This window comes from Pyrus communis, chromosome 3, assembly GCF_963583255.1.
Source record: "Pyrus communis chromosome 3, drPyrComm1.1, whole genome shotgun sequence".
NCBI lineage: Eukaryota > Viridiplantae > Streptophyta > Magnoliopsida > Rosales > Rosaceae > Pyrus > Pyrus communis.
Window position 1 is genome coordinate 3,858,178 of NC_084805.1, and position 19,749 is coordinate 3,877,926.

Consider the following 19,749-nt stretch of genomic DNA (forward strand, 5'->3'; position numbering starts at 1 on the left):
AATGCCCTTACGTTCTAAAATCTGTAAAATTATTTGGGACGGCTTGTTACAAATAGTTCTTTAAATTACTTGATAAATTTCATTACGCAACAAGAAGAGAGAAGTGGTTTTAACCTCTTCAATCACAACCTTGATTTTCATCAAGGTTGATCACCCTAATAGAGAGTATTTTTTCCTCTTTTGCAAGCCCTATCTCCATAACTGAAAATAGGAGGATTTAGAGACCTAGAAATTCTCTAAGCACCAAAGATTTAGTGCCTCTAAGACCACACCTTTTGTTTAAGATAAGTGATGGAGGATGAGAAGGGGTGAGTGGCTAGTACACTCTTGCTCTTGAAAGTGGTGGTGGTGATGTATCTTTCTCTTGTTTCTTTCTTTTATGAAGTTACCCTCACATGCAATTGATTTCTCTTGGAAGTTCGCTCATATGACATAATGAAAGAGTGTGGTGTAATGGGAGCACATGCTTTACATCATGATTCTCAGAATTCTTGGAAGTTTGAGTTCCTAAACTCAGTTCCATGATCAGAACAAATCCTATCAAGATTGTTATATTAATACATTTGTTCATTCATCTACATAGTGCAAATATCTTGAACTACTTAAATGTCTCACTTTCTCTTTGAGAAATGAAGTAAAACTGAAACACAAATCATGTGCAAGGCACATGATTTATTTTAGATGAGAAGTTTAAGGGGATTACTGTGAGATAACAAATCAATAATTTTGGAAAATTTAGATGACAATTCACTTGAAATTTTAGTTCATATGACAAATTAAACATGTAAATAATATAATATGTCAATCATCTTGCTCGTATGAAAATTTGAAAATTGTTTTTCCTTGGTTAGTTAAGCACCGAAAATTTAAAGGGTTTTTTATTAGCATTCCACACTTTGTTGAATCCACCCCACATGTCACATCCCGCCCCGGGGGGGGGGGGGACCACTTCCCCAGCTCGCTCCACCACCGTAGCACGATATTGTCTGCTTTGGACCCCAACCACGCCCTCACAGTTTTGTTTCTGGGAACTCACACGAGAACTTCCCAATGGGTCACTCATCCTAGGAGTGCTCTCGCGCGCTACCCGCTTAACTTCTGAATTCCCATGGAACCCGAAGCTAGTGAGCTCCCAAAAGGCCTCGTGCTAGGTAGGGATGAGAATATACATATAAGGATCACTCCCCTGGACGATATGGGATGTCACACCACATATTGTTTTGTTATTAAATAATGGTTTTTTAGCCAAAATAGTCCTTGAGATTTGAAATCAATCAAATTGGTTTTTGAATTTGTCCATCATTAATCATTTTGGTCATTATATGAAAAATCTCCATTAAATAAGAATAAAATGACCAAAATACCCTTACTTTTTGTCAAATCATTTTGGCTCATTGTTTTTTAAATCGAGGTTATACTTGTTATTTTGGCCCTTATTTAACATAATTTTGCACATAATGACTAAAATGATTTTGTTATTTCAGGAATCACTTTTATTGATTTCAAATTTCAGGGACCAAAGTGATGTGTTATACAAATCTTAGGGACCATTTTAGTTGACAAGCCTTAAATAATTTATACACTCTAATATAAAATAACTATTTAGGCCCCATAAATTTTATAATAGAAATTATTTTACGAATACACCCCAAATCATATTCAATTTGTATACTCTAGTCAATGGCATTGTTGATTCCATGAAAAAGGCAATAGCCAAATCTGCCTTTTTATTTTTGAACACATTTTTCCAAACAACAACATGTAGGTGACGTTGGCATGGTTGATTCATCAGTGATCAATTCAATCCTAAACCCCTAATTGGAACCCCAAAATTGATGGACCTAAACCCTAAAATTGACAGAAATCAAAACGTGTAGAAAAATCTAAGAATTATTATTTAGGCTAGTCATTTGATATTAAAAAAAAAAAAAATGGCAGGAAATTTTTGTTTCTCTTGCGGTAGGCTATTTCACATGTTTTCGATTCTAATGACACGTTTATGATTATTCTTCCATATTTGTTTGTATTTATTTGATGATTGATCACATAAATCTCTCGCATTTGTGAAATATCAAATGAAATACCTCATGTGTCATGTTTTCTGCATTTGATATCGGTGGGAGTAAACAACATTCATGTTAGATGTTTAACATTCACGATAGAAACCAGTTGTCGTCCTTTGCTTCTTCTTCTTCTTTGATGTGGGGGTGTACGTAAAGAGTGCAAGGTATATGTAGAAAGTGTGAGGTACAAGGGTAATATGAGAATGTAAGTAAGTCGGATGTATTAAGTTCAATTTTAATTGGAAATGTATAAGTGAAGTGTATTCAATATGTGAAATCTATTCAACAATATGTGATATGTGTATAAAGCAACCCAATTTAAAAAGCAATACAACAAATTCCTCCATCTTCATAGAAATTGATAAATTTGTTAAAATGATAGGTTTTTAAATTCTAACTCCCGATCGGTTTTCAGTATGTTGTCAATATTTAATTTTTATGTTGTTAATATAAATTAATTTGTAATCAACACTTAATTTTGATCAGTTATACAATTATAATTTAATTTCTAATTATTTTAATCAATTTTCGAAAAAAAATAAAATCTATGGAAAACGGTAATTCCTGATTTTGTTGACAAATTCATTGGAGGGCTTTTTGTCACATCCTGGCCTGAGGTCCACCACATCCCAGACCTGCTCCACCACCGTAGCACGATATTGTCCGCTTTAGGCTCCGATCACACCGTCACGGTTTTGTTTTTGGAAACTCACACGAGAACTTCCCGATGGGTCACTCATCCTGGGAATGCTCTCGCGCGCTACTCGCTTAACTTCGGAGTTCCTACGGAACCCGAAGCCAGTGAGCTCCCAAAAGACCTCGATCGTGCTCATTCACTACTTTCTTTGGCAACATCATCCATAACATAAAATTTCTACATCACAATCAATTAAAACTCTAGCAAATTGACCAAGAATGTTTAATGTGCCCATGATCAAGTCCCAAAGATTCTGAGCATCTTGCAGCTCAATGTCTCATCTGTCCACATGTAAAACTTCCACTACTTTCCCGCCTACACTTAAGGAGGGCAGGGTGTGACATTTTTATCCAAAATAGTCTTTAAGATTGACATAACTCTTTATTTTGATCTTTGAAATTTACTATTAGATTGTCCGCATCGAATTATTTTTAGTCTTTACGTGAGAAATCTCCGTTAAATTAAGATTAAAACTTTTTACAAAAAAAAATAAAATAATTGATGGTAGATAATATCAAAACTTTCGATATCAAGAACTAAAATAAGAGTTAAGAAATATCAGTACCCCTCGGCTGATAGCCGTCGTTGCTGACTCCACCCCGCATAAACAGATAAACTCATCTTTCACATTTAAAACGCACAACCACCACCACCACATTCGATTCGATTGTTAAATTGTCAATTTGTCACAGTGACAGTATTGTCCTGTCGCTCCACTCTGAATTTGCTGCAGCTGTTATTATTAAGCACGCACGCGCGACTTCAAATCTTCTGCGATTATCTTCATATGATAAGATAGTAGAGCAGAAACTTGAAGCTTGAGGGGAGAGGCGGCGATTTTCCAATGGAGTCCACATTGTCCGCAGCGACGCCGACAACGGCAGCTCTCCTCGCCGTCTCCGAATCCCTCAACCGCCGACCGGAAAGGAGGACCTTTCTCAGTCAACGCCTCCCGAGTCGTCTTCTTGCTCGCAGGCACCTCACTTCGGTTCACACCAACTACTACGGCTTTCAGGCCCCTAAACATGATCCTTTCTCTTCCTCGTCTCTGAGGAGTCTCTGCGTCGTTGGCCCGCTCTTACGGCGCCGTTTAGAGTGCGTTGGTAGCGGCGCTGCTTCTTTTGCCTCCGGTGGTGGAAATGGTGGCTTTGGTGGAGAGAGTGGCGGCAGCGGCGGTGACGGCGAGGGAGGCTCCGGCGGCGGCGACGCCAAGTCCAAGGTTGCTGCTGCTGGAGGAGATGAGGTTTCGGCGCTCTCCACTGATGTCATTGTTCTCGATGTTGGAGTATGAATACACCATTACTAAAACCCCTCTCTCTTACTCCCTCCCTCTCTCCCTCTCTCTCGCTCCTAGTCAATCTGATTGATTGGTGATTTGCTTGGACAGGGAATGACATGTGGAGGATGTGCAGCCAGTGTGAAGCGAATTCTAGAAAATCAAGTAAGTTTCATTTCATTTTCTACCTCAAATTTACATGTATTTCGTTTGCTATCAAGGTTTCAGGTAAGTTTAATACCACCTATATATATGTGTGTATGTATATATGGCAGCCACAGGTATCGTCTGCGACTGTAAATCTCACAACAGAGACGGCAATTGTGTGTCCTGTGTCCGAAGCGAAGGCTACACCAAACTGGCAAAAGCAGTTAGGAGAGACACTTGCAAACCAATTGACCAGTTGTGGTTTCAAGTCTAACCTTCGTGGTAAGAATTTCACAATTGTTTCGCATTCAGTCTGTTACTTTTATTTATCGGTCTTATTAAACTGTGAATTCCATGGTTCTCAGTTAATGGAAAGTTGTATGTTTGGTTAATCCTTGTAATGGCTGGTCTTTTTTACTTTTCAAGGGCATTGCTTGTTCTTTGCTGTTTTTTCGGGATAACATTTGAAACTTGGCAATCAATGTTCATATTGATTTGGGACCTAAAGTTTGTGGATCATTTTCTTCAAGTGTGTTTTCGGTGTTACTTATACACGTATTAGGAAAAGTGTAATAGAACTGTGTTGCTTTAGAGTCCGTTTAGATTAACATTGCAAGAATCGGTGACAACTTAAACTTTTTTAGTTATTGAAAAACACCGAAGTGCTAATTTTTAATGCTAGACGTTCTTGAAATTCTTGATATATCAACAGGATGTTGATTAAGATTACCTTATATTGGCAGACATTCAGTGGTGATTGTTCTGATGTTGGCTTTCAGAGTTTTTTTAGCACATTAGTTGATTGCGTTGCGTATGAGGATATAGGCTGACATCATTAGATTGTTGAGTTGCAAAATTAGGCCAGATAGGAAGTGGAAACTGGATTCATCAGGGGTCCTCTTTTAAGAAATTTCAAATTTTCTGTCTAGGAAGTAACAAGCAATCACTTCCTGAGTTCCAGTCTGCTTAAGTGATTTGGAAATCGAATGATGCTACCAAGGTTCATATTTTGGCTTGGATCATAGTTCATGGGAGGGAAAAACTTGTGCTTTGGTACAAAGAAAATCACCATTTTGCCCGTCTCCTTGTTGGTTTATTTTGTGCAACAAGGAGGAAGTATTTGAAAATCATTTGTTTCCACATTGTCCATAGGCATTGAGACTGGTGATGGTTAGTTAGGGTGGGGAAGCAAGATTCCATTAGGTTATTCCTCGTTCACCTTCAAATATTTTTTGTGAAAAGTCAAAAGAGTATGTTTTGGTGGTGGAAAAAAGGCAAGCATTTTGTGGAGTTGCACTGTGTTAGCTGTCTTTTGGGTAATTTGGTTGGCAAGAAATAGAAAAATCTTTGAGAACTATAGTGGGAATGTAAGGTTCTGAGCATCATTTTTGGCTTCTGTTTCTCCAGCTTTCAGTGATCTATCATTTTCTATAGTTTTATTAGATTGGGTAGGGTAGCTTTTCAAGTTGTAATGCAATGTGAGAGGGTACTTTTCTTTTGTTTTGAGGATTGAATCAGTTTGTTGGTGGACCTGTGGTCCACTATGTTCTTTTATTATGCTTTAGTTCTTTAATGAAATCTTGATTCTCAAAGAGAGAAGGTTGCAAAAAGAAAAAAACGAAGTCAGACATAAGAACATGAGAAGCATCGATCTTGCTTGAAAATGTTTCTTTTCTATCTCCGTTTGATTTCAAAGCCACAACACTCTCTCTTTTCTTGGTACTCAAGCATGCTCCTTTTAAATCTAAAAATTGTGATGCCATGGAATTTACTATATCCTCTTGAGAAGTTGAGGATCAAAGTTCTTGGCAAACTTTGGGTTATTATTATAATTGCTTTTGAAGGTTGAAATCGTTTCAGCTGCCATCCATCCACAAAACAAGTTGGACAAAAACTAAGTGGGGTAGGTTTTGTGCTGCTTGAGAAATGATAATAGCACTCAGCAGTTTACTGGTTCAGCTGAATACAACAGACAATTATCTATTTTCTCCTTCGAGCGTTGTTTCTTTACTTCTGGTTGTCCAATTAGAACCCCATAACTTTAAAATAAGAGCATGTATATATATTCGCCTGCTTGGGGTTTCCAAATGATTTATGTGAAGCTTTCTGGGTTCAGTGGCAGGTCAGGGAGCTACGGAAGGAGATATATCACCATAGAAGTGCGAAAGATTTCTTGTCAGGCTGAACCATAATAGTTTATGGTACTTCCTCAAACTGTTGGATTTAATTTCAGTGGCGTGTATAAGCGCATAATGTCTTACATCTCTCCGTTTTATCAGATGTAACAAAAGAGGATTGAAAATCATTGCTGATTCACAACTACTTGCTTCCTTAGTCTCAACCAGCAGCTCATTGTGGTGGATAAGTTTGCGGAGCATTTCTGTCATGGAGCACTCATTTGTTTTTGAGATTTTATATATGCTTTTGATGTAAGCATTCTTCCAAACCAAGAAATAAATTACTCCCTATTTGATTTGGCCTTGTATTTCTTATGCTTTGTTTCCGTTATTTGTTTTACTAGGTCGGAGTCAATTCAGATCTTATTTTCTTATCTATTCTAATTGTCCTACTAAAACAAATAACGGTTATAAGACAATTAAATTTCACGGGTAATACCCATAGCCATAAACACCCATTTAAATTTCACAGGCGATTAAATACCCATAACCGTTTATTTTGTCTAAACGGTTACTTGTATTTTAAATGGACAGGTAATTGCGGTTACCCATACCCGGGGTATTTTGCCCATTCCTAATCCTACCTCAAGAGGCAAAGTAAATTAGATAATGTGCACGTATAATACAAGGAAAGTAGTTATACAACCCTAAAAGTTAGCTCACTACAAATTTATAACTAATGACACAAGTGAACAACTAAGAGGTATCTAGGGTTGGAGGGTCTTTCCAAGGGGAATGTTACCTTGATAAGTTTTGAGTAGCAATCCTACTTCACGTGGAAAGCAATTATTTGTGTTTTATAGCATTGATATATAATATGCATAAAAACGTATATCAAAACAATTGAACAAATGCGAAATTGCTAGCAGGTTGAATTGTTCGGTATCATAACACAAATCACGCAAGTAACATTTTGGTAAATAATACATCGTTGTTTAATACGCAAGTGGTAGTGAAAAGGAATCAAATAATTTAAAATTTTGAGAAACAAAGCATGAGGTGAGGAAAAGCATAGGTTATAGTAAAAACAAGAGAATATGCAAGTGATCTTCTACCACAGTGATAAAAAGAAGTGGTGCCCTTGCATCACGGCGTAAGTTCGAACTCTGTCCACTCCCTAATTTGACATCTAATCTAACAAACCTATTGTTTGACCCAAAAAAAAAAAAAAAAACACGAGAGTATCAACAAAGAAGGCAGGTAATTAATTGATTCAGTTTCCTATGAATTAATGTATATACAAAGTTATATGAATGAATGGCAATCAATTTGAAGTGGAAGGATGTCGTTATATATCACATTCACATAACTTAGACATCGTAATGCACACTTCCCAGATGCATAACCGCAAATAAGTAACAAAACTTCGGCCATGCGACATCCTCAAACGAGCGGTGGACCAAAATGCCAGCAATCGAATTCCAGAAGCTTGTGGTCACGGACTGCAGCAACGAACAAGTCTTCAAACTGCAGCAACGAACAAGTCCTGAGCCGCATGAAGAACCACTCAGAACACCAGCTGCCTGTCTTGCCTCCGGTGTAAAGGTTAAAATTGGCCTTATTTTGGTAGCAAAATCGGCCTTCATACCATATATGTCATCCCAACCTGCATTAGATGCGAATGGGGCACACTCAAATTCGCAGTGCCCCTCCTGCAGTTCTTCCTCAAGAAAGCATAAAAGTAATTGATGATTAACTTCTTGATAAACCATGAATCTTTCCTGGCCCTAATATCCCCATGACCAAGAAGATAAACAACCCCTGATTCTTTGGCCTTTCGTATAAATGATAGTTCCCTATCCATACTCTGCTCAGAATCAAAAACCGTTGGATCTTCTGGAAGCACTGGCTTCACCTCTGATGTGCTTGCTTCTGATACAGGCTGCCTGCTCGTCTCCTTGTACTCAGCAAGAAAAGGAACACCAAGTGAGTAAACACTTCCATTGGGGGCTATAAGAACCCTCGAGACAGAGGTCTCATCTTCTGAGTCTGTATCACCATCATCCCCATCACTCTCCAGTGACCGCTGCTGAGCTTCCCTACGTATGAATTTCTCAAGGCTCTCAATTAGTAGCTGTTCAAATGTTTGGTGATTTTCTTTACGAACATCCTTATAGCCATACCTGTTGAAGTCATAACGGCAGATACAGAAGGTAACTAGACATGAAGGAATGTAAAAGAAAACAAAGGAAAAAACACATCAACTGCGAACATGAGTGATTTCCGCTTCATTTGTTGTCAGGCCTACGGCAAAATAATACATCTTACTAAGCATAAATATATCCTATGACGGGTTTCACCATTTGGCATCCATGAAATACATTATGGATCTAAACTTTGCACTAGATTATACAAAGAAATCACTCTACTCTACCAAATCAGAAGTGTTAAGCATGTTACCTGGCAATACAACGAAATATGTGGTAGTTTTTTGGACAGACGCGCCGAAAAAGGAACCTTTCACTTTGAGGCACTACAGGAACTGGAACATACTTTATACAAACAAATATGATCATTGAATGGATTGCAGGAAGTGTGGTCAGAAAATGGCCAAAGATTGCTGGTATTCCCTTCACCAGCTCATTGTAAAGCAAGCCAATGCCTGGAGCTCTGATTGTCCCAAGATTGCAACCCAATTCTCGCATCAGATCCATTGAAAGTTTTTGCTTGACTTCAGTTTCATACTTAAGCTTGCTTCCATAGTTCCAGATAAACATTATAAAAAACATAATTATGGCAAAGACCACAATAATCCAACTTCCATCTCCCACACTACACAAAACCGATGAGAAAAAGGTCAACTCCAACCCCAGGAAAATGATTAAGAAACTCAGCACAATGATTATGTTTATCTGCCATATAAGAAGCATAACGATTGTTACTAAAATGGTCGTCATCATCATCACTCCTAGCTCAGCAATGCCTGTAGTAAAAGAGGATAGTTATAAAAAAAATAAAAAAACCGCATATAAATTGATTTATGTAAAACTAAAGTTCATCCACGGAGATACAAGAAGATGTAACTGATGGTAACTGTTGAAATAATTCATGACAGTGCCTGCATGTTATTTTTCAAGTGGGTAATGCCAGATCAGTGGTTGATTTTGAGTTCGAACCAAAGAGATATTTGGAATGTCCTGTCAGGTAGATCTAACCTAAGAAAAATAAGCATTGTAATGAAGTCAAGAAACTATTCACCACATACAAGCATGTTTGAGAATTGCTTTTAAATGACTGTAACCGCTTTTAGAGAATATGTTTTTGGATTCCAAAGGCACTTGAAGTGCTTCCTGCAAGAAGCACCAGACCAGCTATGTGCTACAAAGAGAAATCATTCAACAGCAAAGACTCCAAATATCTATTATGATCCTTAATCTTAGAGAACTTTAACCACAAAATTTTTATTACAATGCCAATTTGTATATCTTTATATTTTTTTTATTTGTTATAAATTATAATTTTATTAATAAAAAGTGTGAACTAAGGAACTTGATAGATTTTGGAATACCTGTCTATGTTCTTGAACTTTAAAAATAAAGAAATTGCAACTGGAAAGAGGTTAGCTTTGGTGGCGATGGCTATAACAAAAACACAGCAGAAAAAATAGGATAACTATCTTATAAAAATACAACAACAAAGCCCTTTCCCACTAAGTGGGGTCGGCTATATGAATCCTAGAACACCATTGCACTCGGTTCCGTGTCACATCTTCTATTAGATCCAAGTACTCTAGGTCTTTTTTTAGAGTCTCTTCCAAAGTCTTCCTAGCTCTTCCTCTACCCCTTCAGCCCTGAACCTTTGTCCCATAATCACATCTTCTAACCGGAGCGTCAGTAGGCCTTCGTTTCACATGTCCAAACCACCGTAATCGATTTTCTCTCATCTTTCCTTCAATTTTGGCTACTCCTACTTTACCTCGGATATCCTCATTCCTAATCTTATCCTTTCTCGTGTGCCCACACATCCAACAAGCATTCTCATCTTCCCTACACCCATTTTATGTATGTCTTGATGCTTCACTACCCAACATTTTGTGCCATAAAGCATTGTCGGCCTTATTGCCAGCCTATAAAATTTTCCCTTGAGCTTCAGCGGTATACAACAGTCACACAACAAACCGGATGCACTCTTCCACTTCATCCATCCAACTTGTATTCTGTGGTTGAGGTCTCCAGCCAACTCTTCGTTCTTTTGCAAAATACATCCTAGGTAGCGAAAAAGCGGTTGCTGTTTGGTACTTCCTGATCTCTAATCCTCACCCCTAACTCATTTGAGTCTCCGTTTGCAATGAACTTGCACTCCATATACTCTGTCTTTGACCGACTTATTCGAAAACCTTTAGATTCCAACACTTCTCTCCAAAGGTTAAGTTTCGCATTTACTCACCCTTAACTCATTTGAGTCTTTGTTTGCAATGAACTTGCACTCCATATACTCTGTCTTTGACCGACTTAGGCGAAAACCTTTAGATTCCAACACTTCTCTCCAAAGGTTAAGTTTCGCATTTACTCCTTCCTGAGTTTCATCTATCAACACTATATCGTCTGCGAAAAGCATACACCAAGGAATATCATCTTGAATATGTCTCGTTAACTCATCCATTACCAATGCAAAAAAGTAAGGACTTAAAGATGAGCCTTGATGTAACCCTACAGTTATGGGGAAGCTTTCGGTTTGTCCTTCATGAGTTCTTACGGCAGTCCTTGCTCCATCATACATATCCTTTATAGCTTGGATATATGCTACTCCTACTCCTTTCTTCTCTAAAATCCTCTAAAGAATGTCCCTTGGGACCCTATCATATGCTTTTTCCAACCATGTGCAAATCCCTTTTCATATCTCCATATCTTTCATAACTATCTTATAAAAATACAAAAAGATAAAAACAGAGAGGAAACTATATAGTGTTGACATAAAATGAATAAAAAGGGAGAAAAATTAAATTCTTTAAAATAACATAATTCCAACAAGGCATTTTGGTGCAACAGATGTTTTACAGAAACCAAAAGACAATTGATTGATGAAGTTGTCTGGTAAACTGTGAACATTTGGTGAGTACTATTAGGGGAGGGGATCCCAAATTTTTTTATAGAGTTTGGTGAAAAGAAACCTGAACAGTTGTTTTTACGGAAAAGCTTACTCAGTATAGCTACAGGAAACCCAACTATAAAACCTAGAGTTTGTTAACAAACAAATAATAAAACTGAACAGATAACGAGACTATATACTTTGAAACATGATGAGAATTACCATATGCATTTCCAATCTCATCAATGTTTGAAATAGTGCAGATAGCCACTAGGGAAACCACCAGCAGAAACCAATTTATGACAGGGATATAAATTTGCCCCATGAACTTCCGGGAGGTATGTATGATTTTTAGGCGAGGGAAACAACCAAGTGCCATTGATTGTTTTATGCATGAAAAGGTGGCCGTTGTCATTGCACGACTAGCAATCAATGCAGCAACATTAGCAATGAACAACATAGGCCAGAAAACACCACCTGCAGACAATGAGAGTGATTTCTCCGTAATTAAATTTCCATCTATAACATATGCTTGCAAATTGAAAATTGCAAAGGGACTTAAAACGAATTAACGATATATCATATATCTAAGAATTAGTGAAATAAGTATGACTATTGACACATTCGTAGAAAATCCTAACTGCATAATTTGCTTGAAAATCGATAAATGCACCAGTGAAGCTTACTTGGGATTGAAGAAAAGAAAGCTTGCTCAGCCCCATCTTGGTTCTCCATAAGGTAGGCGGCTTGACCCAAATAACCCAACATAAGGCAGGGCAAAACAAGAAAAACGAATGTAAGCTGAAAAGAACAAATACCCAGTAAATTACAGTTCCAGTAATCAGAAGGTAAACACCACACATTCTGACACTTCGATGTATCATATAAACAAAATGAATATTGTATAAAGACCAATTATTCTTCATTCTTTACCTGGACTGATCGTACAGAAAAATAGCAAAGATCCGCAAACATTGCCTCAGAACCTGATACATACAAGTACATCAGTAAAGAAAAGGAAAATACGTAGGTTATAACCAATAATATAGGTTCCCAGTTCATATAATATCAAACAAAATTGAACCCCATTTACATAAACATTAAACAGTTCTATCAATATTTCACCTCTTGTAAGTGACTGTTAGCATCCCATTTGTAATGGAATAATTCATGATTTAACATTTTCCAATAATACAATACCTAAATTATGCAACCTCAGGTACACTCTAATCATGGTTTTTTTTTTTTTTTTTTTTTCTGTTTCTTTTTTTTTTAGAAGAAAACAGAAAATGCAAGCTAGGGATTAGTTAGCAGTTTCTTTCCATTTTAAAATCTTTTGTAAGCACACATTATTTCAATACGAAGGAACAGGACAATACAGAGGACAAGCCTAGCTAGAAGATGCTAGCTAAACAATTGAACAAAGACGGGAAAATACAAATATCCATGGCAGCAGACCAAAAAAAACACTAGTGTCCAGAAGAATTCAAGTCGTACAGTATAGGTCCATAGGAACCATCCCTAGATTCTGAAGATACCTATACCCAAGGATAGCATAACCTCACACAAAAATAGTCTTCTCCACAAGGTCAAAGCAATGGGACAAGGGTGCCCTTATTTCCAAAGTTGGCAGGAACTAAACTGCGGATTTCTTTGACTAAAAATGGCATGTGAAAACCATTGTTTCAGAAGATATACTACCTAATTATCAGCTTTACTAAATAAATCCAAAGACTTTCTAAGTTCTTCAAGCCTAACTCCAGTACATGTCTAGCTTCAATTGTGAGGGGAGCAACCTAACCAGCCATATAAACCATGCTGCCACTAATTCCATAAATCCTTTTTTCTATAAACTGAATCCCTTATAGCTGAGCCTTTATACCTAGGCAATAGTTCAACCCCTTGTACATATTTCTGCATAAACTTGTCTTAAAGGACCTTTTTTACTGACTGGATTACATTGCCAGGGAATCAGACATGAAGATATTTTGTATACTTTTCGGAAGAAAAAATTTAATATTATAGAAATTCATTCCAGATGAAATCCAAGCACAAGCTAAAAGATGACAATACAATTCAATAAGAAAATGAAAAGTTAATTACAGAAAAGAGTGGAGCCAATTTAAAAATGGAATCAAGGTTGCAAAAATTTACAAAAAAGTAATGATAGCAACTCCCATGTACCCCCAAGGTCTTAAGTTTTTTTCCAGACTGATTACCTGTTGCGCATAAAAGACAACCCCCAAGAGAATACCAAGCCTTAGTTGAGTTTCTCTCGAAGAAATAATAGATGTGAACAGGATTGAATGCCTTTAAGACACTGCTGTCATATTTAACAAGGTTGTAAATCCCAATCCCACCAAGGGAACAAAACCATATGAATAAGGCAGGGCCTACAGCCAGTCCAACTTTACTTGTCCCAAATTTCTGTACACTGAATAAAATAACAAGAAAGGCAACCGAAATCATCACCACTTCATCTGCATACAAATAGAAAAGGGAGGTAAATTAAAGTACGCTTTAATTGAAACAGCATAACCAACTATCATATTTAGAACAAAGAAATCAAACGCAGATGCAAATGGGTCTTAGTTCACTGTCATGATTTTGGTTAGAGGAGATGGCTTGCAGAGTGTGGTGTTGTAGCATAGAACTTTAAATTTTGCAAATCTTCTAGTTCTTAATAAAATTAAAATTGATGTTAGTAGAATTAACTTTTTAGTATGATGCACTCCAACAGAATCATGACAGCTAAGACCCATTTTTGATATGTGGTCCACAGGATAAACAATACCTTGCTCAATTGCCTCGACTCCAACCTTTAGACCACCAACAGCTGATACTACTGCATTAAGAAAATAAAAAACAATCACAAAGTAAACAAAACATAAAAAACTTTAGGCACACCCACTCTTCACGATTTAAAACAAGAACACTACATCTAAAACAGCTATGCAGCGTTACCACATTTCATCACATCAATAATGGGTTGATAGTTGCAACTTGCAACAAGATAAAACAGAATAAGAATAGATGATGCAAATACCTGACATTGCTGGTGTAACAACCCCATCAGCTATCACCAAAGCAGTACCAGCAAGCACTAACATCAGAAGAAGCTTTTTCAGAGTCAGTGAAGCCTCAAGCCTTTCCTTGATTTTTAAAGATCTTTCAAGTTCAGGAGATGGCACCTTTAGCCTGAAGCTCGACATCCGGGCATCTGACGGAAGCTGATTGGGAAGAAGACTGACCTTAGCATGTCGACAGATCAATGAATACAAAGCAAATGTACCACCTGGAAAAGTTAAATTACCATGAAATAGAAAATATGCATTCAACTAAACATTGATGTTGTACTGCAATAACTGCATACATAATAGCTTTGCTTGTACTCTGTGTGTGTGTGTGTGAGAGAGAGAGAGAGAATACGACTTGATTTACCGAATCCAGCATACCTTCACCATCATCATTAGCCCAAAGAACCACCAGCACATACTTAAGCAACGGGATCAAGATTAACGTGTATAGGACTAGCGACATTGCTCCAATAACATCCTCATTTCCATTAATAGGTGCTTTGCTAAACATGACACTGAATGTATATAATGGACTTGTTCCAACATCACCAAAGACAACCCCAAGGGTCTGAAAAGCAATTATTATTTTCCTTCCAAGACTGAAATCCTGCAATAAAATATACATTATTAAGGAAACTTGGTTCAGGTCAATAAATAACTTCATATTTCCCGTAGGTTAATCACAACAATTTTACTCTTAAATTAAGGTCAATAAAACAATCTTCCTCACAACCAAGGTCAACACCCGTTCCTCTATATCTCTTTATTGACCTCTCCTTAAAAAACAAAAATATTGATTGGCTCAATCCAAATGTTATAAGTATTTTTTTTTGTCACCTAAAACAAATTACTCCTACATTATTATTAGAAATTCTAATCACAATAAGCATGCACATCAGCATGATTCAACAGTTGAGCAAAAATAAAATTTCTAAATTATAAAAGAAAAGAATAAAGAAACACAGGCAAAGAAGTTTCAAATTTCATTTTGATGAACCGTACCTATGTATAAATTCAAATTAGAAAACCTGGATACTTTCCTTATGAACTATATGGCAGACAATGAACTAAGGCAGACGACATACTTTAAGGAAAACTAATCTATTAATCCATATTAGAGAAAAATTCCACTTTCTCCCGTGGCCAAAGATAAGGCAAGTTAACTACTTTTGTGAAGCAAATTTTGGAGTTACCATGAGTTGCCTAGGTAATAGTTCATTGTGAAAGTTCAACATACTTGTTGGGTTATGATTACAACTTAAGTTTCTGAATATTAATACCAAGTTGCTAAAAACCTAAAACTCAATGTTCTTCATATATGCACAAAGTAACAGATGATTTAAAAAGTAAATTAAACATAAGAACATAACTAAGGTTTCTTCTTGAAAATCACTGAGTAAAAATTTCCTCCTGTCTCTAGTTGCTGCTATTGTAGGTCTTTTCCAATTCTAACTACTCTACTCCAATTAAATAATGGTCCAAAGGGATTAGAAACATAAAAAGTGAGAAAGGCAATCTATATTCAGCACTACATAAAAAATCTGCACATTATTTCCCAGAAGAAAAAATGAAGCACACTACCAGCCTTCTAGTATTGAGAATATAAGAAATTGAGACTTTATTAAGTAAAAGCTCAATGAGTTACAGAAAGAATAGCATAAGAAATGCCCAGTGGTGGAAAAGAGGTTCACCACCAAGAAAAACCTATTCCAACAAAAAAAAAAAAAAAAAAAAAAACTTCGAAAACAAATATACAACTCAGCCCCATCTCTGCTTGTGCCACAGTCCAAGAGCTACTGGGCAATAAAGAAATAATATAATCAACATTTTCTAATCCATTATTGCACATAGAAAACTAATCTGGTCTCTTACACTAGAAATACCAAAATTTAATGACCCCATCCACGTATACATCTGTACTTTACTAGGTAACTCAGCCATCCAAAGAAATTGAGATGGTTCAATAAAAGGTTCCGTTTTTGGAGAAGAGTGGATTGAGCATGATTATATTGTCATAATTGCTCATCATTTGAAATTTGGAGTTGATGATTTATGACTTGTACTTCCTAATGGTGTATGTGATTCATGAATGAGCGTTCTGTTTTATAAAAAAAAAGTCACCAATCATCACAAATTCCAAACTTAGAAAGGTAAACAAGTATGCAATTTATGACAATGTAACTTATGTTCACTAAAAGCTGCCATTTTACATTAATGAATTTCCATACTCCTCTCTATAGTCTATACCCACCCACAACATCATGTAACTGCTCTGAAGTTCTGCTTAGAGATTCAAAATAATCCAACCTTAATGTTTACCACAATTACAACATCCGTGTTTACCACAATTACAACATCCGCTACTAATTTACCTTTACAAAGCCACTCATACCTTGGTCATGAGCTCTTAGATAACATTCAGAATTTTCTTAATGAAACGGAAAGATCACATAATCCTAAAATTTATATGAAGCGGAAAAAACACATAATCCTAAAATGTATATGGTATAGATGCTTAGGCAGTTTATTTTATTAGCACCATATTCTACCAGAAATCAAGCTAGCCAAAGAGCACAAAGTAAAAATTAAACTCCACGCTCTGAAAAGTGACAATTTCTTAACTTGGGTAGGATGCTAAACATGCCTCCTTAGAGCCTAAGCATCAACATTGCAAGACATTCATTAGAACTAAAATAATTATTAAAAACAGGGTTAATAAAACCAACAAATCCAGCTTCACGTGTACAGTCAATCGCGATTGTAACACGTCTATATACGCACCCGATAATTGTCCAATAAGTGAATCTCCCAAAACGAAAACTAACTACAAAGCTACACAGGATGTATCACGTATGTATAATGTACGTATGCAGCACAACATGATAGGAAAGTAAAGTGGCTACAAGCATTGATCTACATCACACAAAGCAATGCTGAACGAGCGAGGCTACTCGACCGAATCCAGAAATGCAAGTCTTAAGCTCACGACAAAGTAAATAGTAAAAGTGAGAGATTGGGAGTTTGAAGCACCTCATATTCGTTTCTGTGAGCGCCGGGGACCTCGAGCGCTTCGACGTCAAAGGAATCCACGCGAGGGCCAGTGCGAATCAAGCGCTGCTCAGCATTATCGTCCTCCTCTTCATCATCCTCCGAATCGAGAACCGTCCGACGCATCGCATCTTCCTCCGTATCCGCATCCTCGTCGTCGACTTCGGAGTCGTCCTCGTCCTGAAAGACCCACCGCGACTCGATGGAATCCATGGACGCCAGTCCGCCATTGATCTCGCCCCTGTCGGGACCTTCCTCCTCCTCCATCGATCAATGACAACAACTGTAGAGTGTGCGTAATTGTGAAGAGGGACTAGGATTGGGGAATGGTGGAGTGGAATTTTGTGGGGGAGGGTGATTGGATGGGAGGAAAGTGATGGAAAATTGTAGGGTTTGGCATATGTGGAAAATTGGGGAAAATTGGAATGAAATTTTTTTTTTGGTGAATTTTAAGGAAATTGTTGGGGGAATTTGGTTCTTTTTGGCTAAATATGGGGTTCAGCTTCAACATCTCAGTTTCTCACGCTACGAGCTTAAACTGGAGAATGTTAAATTGTGTATTAGCTGGCGATAGACCATCTTTCTTTTAACTGCTTGCCAGTTGCTGTATGCATGTCCGGTCCAGATTCCAATGTATCCGGCCGGTTCAAACTGGTTTAGATTTGCGCTGCGTCAGGCCGGTCCAAGGAGCGACGTCCAAACTGGTAACTTTCATCATGAAACTTTTATAAATAACTAATTTCTTTTTTAAATGTTCAAATTTTCATATTATTTAGTTCATGTTTCTCGCTTGATAACCAGTGAACTTTTAAAAAACGTAAATTGACTTTTGGCACTTCTTTAAAATCCACCACCATTAGAGCATTCCCACAGTTGGGAATTACTCGGGGGACAGGCTCCAAAACAATGGCCCGAGAGCCGGTGGAAGGCCTCCAGCGTGACCCAACCCGGTGGAAGGGGGAAGCTCGAGCAAAGGGCCCGTGAGGGATTGCCAGCCCTTGAGCCCGAGGTGGGGGTGACGCAATGCTGACGCCAGGGTGGCGTCAGCGCATTATTTTATTTTTTTTTGTGTCAGGTGCGTGCACCCCACCCACGCGTGGGGGCGCGTCCCGACACAAAAGTCAGAAAAAAAAATCAAATGTCAGTTACCGTTGGGAAGCCACGTGGCTTCCCACGGTGCGTTAGATCCTAACGGTCACTTAATGTGGACCGTTAGATCTCAACGGAAAAAAAAAATCAGATTTAATATCCACCGTTCGATCTGAGATCAACGGTGGATATTAAAATGCTTTATAAATTAAAAAATAAATGAAAAAATAGTTTTAAAAATCTGAAAAGTTACCGTTGTGACACGTGGCACAATCTGGCGCGTTGGAATTCAAATTTTTTTAAATCCAACGGCAGAGATTAATTAATTGAATAAAATTTTTAAAAAAATTCAAAAAAATATCTGAAAAATCTGAAAATTTTTTTTTTTACTTTTCTATAAATACCTTCTCATTATCATCTACCTTACACAACAATTTCATATTTTCTCAACTACTTTCAATCATATTCCTTTCTTTGTCTCAAAGTTTGAATCCATTTTTTTTCAACAAAATGACCACTGGTGCAGGTACGAATTGGTCGCTTATTGAAGATGTTGCGTTATGTACTAGCTGGGTTGAAGTTACCCATAGTTCGCTTACGGGTAATGAGATGCAGTTGCGAGAAATGTGGAGTCTTATTCATACCAGTTTTCTTGAGAAAATTGGTGGGAAAAGAACCAAAGAATCGATGTCCAGTCGTTGGAAATTATTTAGCCAATCGTTTAGTACGTGGAGAGACGCTTTGGCACAAGCTAGTAGTAATATTCGAAGTGGAGAAAATTACTCGGATCAGGTAACAATTTATTATTTATTGTTACTTATTTGTTACATTATAATTATGTTGTTTGTATTATTTATTTATTTGTTTGTTTGTATTATTTATTTACTAAACTTGGAACTCTACATATAAATATATATATATATATATATATATTTGTTACTTATATATATATGTATATATTTGCTAGTTACTTATTTTCATTAAAATTATTTATTTGTTATTTATTTTCATTATTTACTAAACTTGAAGCCTTCTTACTTATTTTCATTATATTTGCTAGTTACTTATTTTCATTAAAATTATTTATTTGTTACTTATTTTCATTATTTACTAAACTTGAAGCCTTCTTACTTATTTTCATTATATT

The 19,749-nt window shown here is 36.9% G+C and overlaps 2 protein-coding genes across 5 annotated transcripts; one reads left to right on the forward strand and one right to left on the reverse strand.

Annotated features, from left to right (window-relative positions):
* The first annotated feature begins 3,468 nt into the window (after window positions 1-3,468).
* Window positions 3,469-6,668, forward strand: LOC137727636 (copper-transporting ATPase PAA1, chloroplastic-like). 4 transcript variants are annotated; one of them, XM_068466458.1, is made up of 5 exons: window positions 3,469-4,045; window positions 4,148-4,201; window positions 4,312-4,465; window positions 6,300-6,384; window positions 6,463-6,668. In XM_068466458.1, the coding sequence occupies exons 1-4, from the start codon at window positions 3,605-3,607 to the stop codon at window positions 6,338-6,340; spliced, it is 690 nt and encodes a 229-aa protein (XP_068322559.1). In that variant the 5' UTR covers window positions 3,469-3,604; the 3' UTR covers window positions 6,341-6,384; window positions 6,463-6,668. The 4 variants fall into 4 exon arrangements, with proteins under 4 accessions (XP_068322559.1, XP_068322560.1, XP_068322561.1 ...); XM_068466459.1 differs by having other exon boundaries at window positions 6,519-6,668; XM_068466460.1 differs by having other exon boundaries at window positions 6,306-6,384.
* Window positions 6,669-7,628: 960 nt separating this feature from the next.
* On the reverse strand, window positions 7,629-18,054 carry LOC137727637 (potassium transporter 7-like). Its single transcript, XM_068466462.1, has 10 exons — window positions 17,496-18,054; window positions 14,844-15,072; window positions 14,435-14,683; window positions 14,183-14,233; window positions 13,608-13,868; window positions 12,322-12,374; window positions 12,075-12,189; window positions 11,611-11,865; window positions 8,761-9,283; window positions 7,629-8,483 (listed from the first exon to the last, which is right to left on the reverse strand). The coding sequence occupies exons 1-10, from the start codon at window positions 17,778-17,780 to the stop codon at window positions 7,943-7,945; spliced, it is 2,562 nt and encodes an 853-aa protein (XP_068322563.1). The 5' UTR covers window positions 17,781-18,054; the 3' UTR covers window positions 7,629-7,942.
* Between the last annotated feature and the right edge of the window lie 1,695 nt (window positions 18,055-19,749).